The following is a 9,212-nucleotide window of genomic DNA, read 5'->3' as shown; positions in this document are numbered from 1 at the left end:
AAACCAAGAAACCCTGACGTACACGTTCAGAATGGAGGACAAGCAAAACCATGAACAAAGGTAAGGATCCAATCGGTTTTGAAAATATTTTTTTAGTCCTCTCTGTACAATATGGATTTGGCCGCACTGTTTTACGTCCTATACTGTAGTTATTAGTTTTTGAAATATGGTTACTTATGTCACTGGATGGTTGTATTGAGAGATTTGATAATAAAAAATAATAATAATATATATATTTTTAAAAACCCTCAATAATGCACAATTATAAGTGAGGATTTAGGTTTGAGTTTATTTATTTTAAGAAAATACTAGAATTTATATTCTGTACGTTCATATGGACAACAATAATCCAATATTAACCAGTTTAAGACAATATTCTTATTAAGAAACTACCATGTAAACAGCAATTTTTAATGACCGTAATCTGATTCAGGTCATACTCGAAGTAAACACAAATCGAATTAAGACATGTGGAGTATTCCTGTTTTAGTCGCATTACCGACGTGTATTACAGACATGTACACACCTTAATGATTTTGTAATACACCTCGATGTAAGTACGCGGTTTGGGACGTAGCCCACAGTTTCAAGCAGTTATCTATTAGCACGTATAGCATGACAAATAATTAACGCGCTTGAAGTGTTCGTAATTTAAAAAAAAAAAAAAATGAAAACACCCAAAACTGTATATGATACCATAACGAAGACGAACTGTATGTTGATACGTGAAATTCTGGAGGGAACGTCGTTCGGCGTGGCGTGGTGACGTAATGACGTGTGCTGTTAATCGTTCTAAAACATGTAAAACGGGTACATGAAAGGACCTTACTCAGAGTAAGGTCAATAATCAGATTACTGCTGTCCATGCACACGTTCGTATTGCCTGTATTTCTTTTACAGTCTTGCATCCACAGAAATTCCTGCAGGGGGCGACAAAGAAAGCAATAAAACATCTGAAGCAAAGATTCAAGGAAAAGTTGCCAAGAAGAAAAAACGTGTGAGAAATAAACAAAGGACAGAAAGGGCTTCTGACCAAATCATTACACCGCATAACACTTATCATCCATCTGACAAAGAAAAACAGTGCTTAAAGCCCCAGCACATGCCGACTCTAACCTGTGACCATTCGACCCAGACAGAGACTCTTAAAAACATGTCCCAGAACCAGGCTACTCAAACTCCTTCACTAGAGCGCATTCACACACAGCCTACCGAATCAAAATCAACCCAGACTAAACCTGCCAAACTCTCATATAAACAGTTGTATGAAGGCCAGACATCTGTAGATGAAGGCCAAGACTGTGCTCCTGATCAGAGCAGAAACCCGGAGAAGCTCACTGTGCTCACCTGGAACATAGACGGCCTGGATCCTGAAGATATCAGAGAACGGATCCCAAGCCTGTTGTTTCATTTAGGAAAGTGAGTGCTGTTTTCTCAGTATATTTGACTCACGTACTTAAATGACTGCTGTATTCATTCTCATGTGAATTCAGATAAATGCACTCACATCAGTATCAACCACTGATTTTCTTCAGAAAGCTGTCTTAGAAATGTTAGCCTTTTTTCATTTTTGTAAGGTACCGTGCAGATGTGGTCCTACTGCAAGAGCTTATCCCACCTTACCTAAAGATTTTAAAAGAGATTATGACAGATTATGAGTTTTTGCCAGGTGAGACTATTTTCTTTTTTGCATTTATGAAATGTCTATGTGATATACAAGTCATTTTGATGACTTTGATGAACATTTCTTTCTAGGCAGTGATGATGGCTATTTTACTGGAATACTGCTTAGCAGAATTGAATTAGGGAAGTGGTAGCTCAGTGGTTCAAATCCCAACACTGCCAAGCTGCCACTACTAGGCCCTTGAGCAAGGCCCTTAACCCTCAACTGCTCAATTGTATAAATGAGATAATTGTAAGTCGCTCTGGATAAGGGCGTCTGCCAAATGCTGTAATGTAAAATGTAAATGATGACTTTGATGAAATTTTCTTTCTAGGCAGTGATGATGGCTATTTTACTGGAATACTGCTTAGAAGGTGCAGAATTGAATTAGTTCAGAGGAACATTGTGAATTATCCCACTACAGAAATGGGGAGGAATCTGTTAATGGCTGAGGTGAGCTTCCAATGCGCTATTTCTACTGGCCAACCTATACAATATGTTTACTTTTACATGCTGCATATCAGTTTCACCTGTATTGTCTTAAGCCATTTGAAAAGGTTGTACTCGTTAGAGGGTTTGAAACACAATGTCGTAATGAAACATTTCTTAAAATGGTGTTTCAATGCATCAGTGCAACATAGGTATGTGAGACCTGTGTCTAGAATTAACATGGAAAAAACCCTCTAGGTCTTGAACAGTGTTTGTCTTTTAGTTTTTAACTATAGGTATAACCCTTTACAGTCTCTGCTTACTATAGTTATCTGTTTTAAAGCATATTATTCAGTAATTCTATGAATTATTCAGTGAAACTAACAGAAAAAGGATGCTGTTAGGCACGTGATCCAAGATCTCAGTAATTAATAAGTCATTAAAGCGCAATTACATTTTTAGTTTAAAAAAAGAAAAAGAAATGAAAGGCTTTGTAAGAATAAATCACATTAGTATTGCTGAAAATTGTAACACACCCTTCCAAACTGTTAGAATAAGGAATTTTAAAATCATTTGTAGTTCCGCCTCTGTAGTGCCCCTCTGATCAACTCTTCTGTAATTACGGACAACGTGTAATGGCACACAAATACGGAGACGTCACATTATTCGAATCAGTAAAGGAATGTTACGGTCTGCTGGTGACTCTCCTCATGCTGCACTATATAAGCTCTTGAAGTGTTGAACAGTGGGGGCATTTGGAGGGTGTTTTTGGATGATGACTGATTATGAGTTTATGAACAGATAGTTAAAGAATATTCTTTATCCATTTTCATACCATGGAATCTTACTGACAGAAGAATAACATTGTCTATTGTGTACATATGACAGTTCTGGCAAAGTTTGGAGATTTCTCTGCAATAAGACATTTTCCCTTGGCAACAGGTTTGTACAACAACCATGTGCAATAATATTTTAGTATATGTCGGGACATGAATATTTAGTCATCAAGGTAATGTCAATAGCACTATAGCTGTATGTATTGTTATTTATCTGCTAATGAACTCTTACCACAAGGGGTGTGTGTGTGTGTGTGTGTGTGTGGTTGTTGTACTAACATGCCGTACTTGTGTACAACAGAAAACCTCTGTTGAAAGGTAGAAACCTGCTTGACTGATTTGCATTTCAGTAATTGGGTGCCATGGCACATCCTGATACCATAGTTGTACGAGATTATTCCGATCATATTACCAGTTTAGACAGATGCATTATACTTTTCAGCAAGACCGACATGATTTATTCGTACAAAGCAATTCATTTCAGTTTTTAATGACAAATGTTTTGGGGTGTTATTACTCTGTTTGTACAAACAAAGTGTAGGACATTGACATTTGGCCAATGTCATTCTGTACTTTACTGCTTTGTCTCTAGCACTATTACTGATCTCACAGTAATAAAAGCTGTAATTTAGTTTGCAACAGAACACTCCCTGTCAAAAGCAAACAATTATGTTTATAGAAAGCTGTACAGGTGGAACAAATGGAATAGTTATTTACCTTTGCTGTGTTCCCAAAGTGGCCCTTATCTCTGTGTGTGTGTGTGTGTGTGTGTGTGTGTGTGTGTGTGTGTGTGTGTGTGTGTGTGTGTGTGTGTGTGCCCAGGTAAACTTCTTAGGCCATCAGCTTTGTATTATGACCTCTCACTTGGAGAGCTTAAAGGCCAGCTCACAGGAGCGCCTGAACCAGCTGCGCAGGGTCTGGAAGAGGATGAGAGAGGCACCAGACAGCCAGACAGTCATATTTGGAGGAGACACCAACATGAGAGACTGGGAGGTGTGTGTGTGTGTGTGTGTGTGTGTGTGTGTGTGTGTGTGTGTGTGTGTGTGTGTGTGCAGTTTTTAGACTGCACCATGATAGCATGATGTCTAACCTCATGCTTATTATGTTTGTAAACTGATATCTCTGAACCTGGTATGTTGCATGTGTTGACTTGCTTGTATTGTGTATTAGGTGAAGAAGTTAGGAGGTCTCCCTGATGGCATTACAGATGTATGGGAGATGCTTGGAGAGCCAGAGGATTGCAAGTACACCTGGGACACTGTCAATAATAATAACAAAGGACTCCCTTTCTCTGCACGACTGCGTTTCGACCGCGTTTACATGCGAGCGGCTAGAGAGGGCACTCAGCTACGGCCAGACACCATGACACTGGTGGGTTGAAGAGACTTGTGACATGTGGTCGTTTCACCAGTGATCACTGGGGCATTCTTTGCACGTTCTCTTTTGTGTCTTCAGTGGAGTAGTACTTATGAAGTTCCTCTTACAATTTGACTTTATTTAACAGCATAAAAGCTGGAACCTCTTTTGAGGCCTTTTTGGTGTGTAAATTCAGTATTTAATTAAGCAGCCTTTTCTCTTTGGAACTCATTAGGTATAATTCGTCACAATCCAAGGATTTGACATCACAGAAATTATCATGATGTGGAAATTGACTCTATTATAATAATCATGCTAAACTATTATTATTATTATTATTATTATTATTATTATTATTATTATTATTATTACATGTTTTAATTATTGCTGGAGTTTTCCACTGGAGGGCCCTCTATAGCAATTCCTTTTGGAGCACTCCTGCTTCTCATCTATAAGCTGTTGTATTTACCAGCATTACCATTTCTGTTTTTAGTAGTCCACACAAGCCCACATAAGGGAATAGATAAGAGCCATTATAAAGCAAAATAACAGATCTGATAAGCAGCAATATTATACTGGTGCTGTACTCAAAATGTTGAGCTACACTTAGACTGCAGTGATGTGTACACAGCACTGACACATTTGATTCATTTACTCGATATAATTTTAATAAATTGCGTTATCCTTGGCCAGAATCAGCATTACGTTTTTATTGCCACGCTTTCCAGCAAGGGTTTTTGTTTTCTTTCAGTCACCTTTGCAGGCAACACTGGACAACCTTGTCTAAACAGATGGATGGGAATAATTCTTTGGTGGGGAGTTAGGAAACAGGGCCCTGTGTTTTCATTTGGAAAATTGATTTGGAGCTCATCTTCTCTGCTGCTTAATCCAAACAGAATTGAAATATGCCGGTAAAGTCCACTGGAAATCAGGAATGATGGCAAGCTGTCAGCAAGAATAATTATTTGTCATTGGAGGTTTGGGGAAATGGGTTAAAAAAGAGAAATGTGCTTGTAAATTCTGTATCAGAGTAAAGTGGATGGTCTATGTCCATCTCCAGTGGACAGCAGAGCTCACATGCGAGTAGCTACCTTTCTCTGTTCAACTTTCATATTTAATTAGATATATGATTACACTCAGTGAAAATCCAATGTTAAGGTTGAACCTTCAACCATGGTTAAACCATGTTTAAGAATAATAAATGAACAAAAATATGACAGGGGCTTTCAAATTAAACAGATTTTTCATGTGTAATCTGTGGAATTTAATATATTTAATGTATTGTTGGATGAAACAGGATATTAAAGCATTATTTAAATGAAAATGTAAAGTATGTTTTTTTCTCTGCTGCTTCTGACCTGCATTCTGATAGGGGCACTTTATTATACTTCTCCTTGTAATGCATTGTTGATTTATTTAAATCCCTGGCTGCATATGTCATTAGATGTCTATTACAGTGTCAAACAAGGTTCTTGTTCAAGGTTCTTTATCTGCTACATTCATTTCTCCTTAATTTTTTACATAATTGATTTGACACTGGAATTGCAGTTTACAAAAACATCTGACTTTTGTATTCATTTGGCAGTTTGAGGCATGTATTTAGTGGGATCATGAGAAACTATTGAGTCTTGGTCACGATACACGTATAAAGAAAAAAGACAAAAGCTTATACCATATACATTATTATGCAGGATCTTGGTGTGTTACTCCACTAATTTGTTAGCAAATCAGATTAGTATGTAGAATGTTAATCAATCATTTAGCCAAAAGCATTTTTGTATAAAATCCTAACACCCAACCTCTCTCCTGTTAAGCATGAGCATAACTAAATAATGAGTACATGCATATAGAATGTACACAATGTAAAGTTACATGCTAATTACATTTACATTTACATTTATTCACTTAGCAGATGCTTTTATCCAAAGCGACTTACAAATGAGAAAGATACAAGCAAAGCGATATATCAAGCAGAGAACAATACAAGTAGTGCTACCATACAAGATTTTTACAGATTTTTTTACTGATAATTACTGCATCATTCATGTACTGCATCATTCAGGCACTGCATCATTCAGGCACTGATTTTTACATAGAAATAAAGGTCTGACACTCATGAAAATGGTAATTATGGGAGTAATGTAGTGACATTTAGTAAAACCTAATTGTTTTACTGGGCAATGTACAAAAATCAGTCATGAAAGATCATGCACAGCACCTGTCTTTATCCACTGCAGCTTTCCTGTTTACTTTCCTGTTTATATTCTTACTTAATCACCTGCTATAACTCTGCCCCATACCAACAATTCCAAAATATGGCATAAAGTCTATCATCAAAACATTTATGCAGGCTCAGGGGAACAAAGTCTATAATATCACCTGGAAAAGGAGTATTGCTATGGAATTAGCATTTCTATTATGGGAAAAGGAGCATGTCTTGAATATAAGTCAATCACTCAATTCTAGCAAATCTAATAACCAGAGTCATGATGAAGTATAGCTTATTGTTTGCTTCCGCAGACACATCTAATTTTGTACATAAAACCAATCTGTATTTGACTCTCCTTAACATTACAGTGAAAGTGTGCTGAACCTTGAAATCACTTTGCCTGGGACTTGATGAGACTTTTCAGCATTCAGAACCCTGCAAAGAAATTTAAACTTAAAGACTACTGAAAATACTATCCCTCCTAAATATTATCCGAAATTAGAATTAGTGTGTCCCAAATGGTAGTATGTTGAAACAAGTATCCCAAAGATACCTGGATGGTCTATAATTTCCAGTAGATTTTCGAAGTGTGGATATGTAGACACATTTACTGCTAATATTGTCCACAACTCCTTGCGCAAGGGAAGAGGAGTTTTGTGACTGTTTGCTTTTTGACGTAATTAAGAAATGTGTACATGAAATCTGGAAAAATAAATCAAGTGAATGGTAAATTAAAAAATATATTGTATGTACTTTTTCTTCACAAAAAGAGTATATACTTTTAATGCATTGTATAAGTAGGCGAATTTGGATACAGAAATTGTCTACCACAGAATGCAATACAGACAAACTGATTTCAGATGAGTGTTGTCATGGGGATTACCAGCTGTCACGACACCTCCTGGCCACCTGTGGCTGTTCAGATTAGCAGGGGCCGATTCATCAGAGCACTTCCAATCTTGTCCACTGGCCATATTTCAAATTTGATCAGCTAGAGCTGTCAATAAGCCTAAGTAGATAACACAGTGAAGAAAAGCAGATAAGAAAAGCACACTGGTTGTGAGGCAGAACATTTTTTGCACTTAATGACTTAATAAAGTTTGTGAACCCTTTAGAATTGTATATATTTCTGCATAAATATGGTCTAAACATCATCAGATTTTCAAACAAGTCCTAAAAGTAGACAAAGAGAGCCCAATTAAACAAATGAAAAAAAAAAATATATATATATATATATATATATATATATATATATATATATATATATATATACTTGGTCATTTATTTATTGAGGGAAATGATCCAATATTGCATATCTGTAAGTGGCAAAAGTATGTGAACCTCTACGATTAGTAGTTAATTTGAAGGTGAAATTAGAGTCAGGTGTTTTCAATCAATGGGATGACAATCAGGTGTGAGTGAGCACCCCGTTTTATTCAAAGAACAGGGATCTATCAGAGTCTGATCTTCACAAGAGATGTTTGTGGAAATGTATCATGGCATGAAAAAAGGAGAATTCTGAGAACCTCAGAAAAAGAGTTGTTGATGCTAATCAGGTTGGATAAGGTTCAAAAACATCTCTCAAGAGTTTGGATTCCACTAATCCACAGTCAGACAGATTGTATACAAATGAAGGAAATTCAAGACTGTTGATACCCTTCCCAGGAGTGGTCCACCAACAAAGATCACTCCAAGAGCAAGACATGTAATAGAGGTCACAAAGGACCCCAGGGTAACTTCTAAGCAACTAAAGGCGTCTCTCACATTGTCAAATGTTAATGTTCATGAGTCCACCATCAGGAGAACACTGAACAACAGTGGTGTGCATGGCAGGGTCGCAAGGAGAAAGCTACTGCTCTCCAAAAAGAAAATTGCTTCCCTTCTGCAGGATCACCTGGACAAGCCAGAAGGCTATTGAAAAATGTTTTGTGGATGATGAGACCAATATAGAATTTTTGGCTTAAATGAGAAGAGTTATGTTTGGAAATTTCATCATTTCATCATCAGTTATGTTTCAAGCATTTCATCATAAGAACCTTATCCCATCTGTGAAACATGTTGGTGGTAGTATCATGGTTTGGGCCTGTTTTGCTGCATCTGGGCTGGGATGGTTTAATTGCAATTATTGCTGCACAAGGGGGTCACACCAAATACTGAAAGCAAAGGTTCACATACTTTTGCTACTCACAAATAGGTAATACTGGAAAATTTCTCAATAAGTAAATGACAAAGTATAATATTTTGTCTCATTTGTTTAATTGGGTTCTTTATTTACTTTCAGGACTTCTGATGATGTTTCAGGTCATATTTATGCAGAAATAAAGAAAATTCTAAAGGGTTCACAAACTTCTAAGCACAACTGCATGTGTACCACTTTGAAGATGGTTATGAATTTGCTGTTTGTTTTCAGTTATGGCTATCTGTCAATGCTTCGTACTACATCATATTCGAACTGTTCTTTAGAAGCTTCAGTGCAACATGCCTATTCAGCAACTGCAGTAATTTCCATACTGCTTTGTTGCATATCATACCAGATCATTTATTATGCCTTTGCTTTGCAGATGTGGATTTGAATTTGTATGTTCATATTAACATTAGCAATTATTTAAGCATTACTTTGAACTGGACTGCACATAAATAATCTACCAGCCTCTTAAAGAGTCTTACTTTTCAGTAGTTCATCTTAAAGCATATTATAAAATAACTGCTATATGAATTA

At 36.7% G+C, this 9,212-nt stretch overlaps 1 protein-coding gene across 1 annotated transcript; it reads left to right on the top strand.

Annotated features, from left to right (window-relative positions):
• LOC108272320 (tyrosyl-DNA phosphodiesterase 2) lies at positions 1-5,608 on the top strand. The gene is given in 7 exon segments (XM_053683246.1): positions 1-60; positions 901-1,419; positions 1,578-1,669; positions 1,998-2,116; positions 3,751-3,921; positions 4,099-4,297; positions 4,300-5,608. Coding segments are annotated over 7 exon segments (1,221 nt in total). The 5' UTR covers positions 1-31; the 3' UTR covers positions 4,392-5,608.
• The last annotated feature ends 3,604 nt before the right edge of the window (positions 5,609-9,212 follow it).

This window comes from Ictalurus punctatus, chromosome 1, assembly GCF_001660625.3.
Source record: "Ictalurus punctatus breed USDA103 chromosome 1, Coco_2.0, whole genome shotgun sequence".
Classification (NCBI taxonomy): Eukaryota; Metazoa; Chordata; class Actinopteri; order Siluriformes; family Ictaluridae; genus Ictalurus; species Ictalurus punctatus.
Note: the sequence above shows the minus strand (reverse complement) of the source record. Positions and strands in the feature narration are given on the sequence as shown.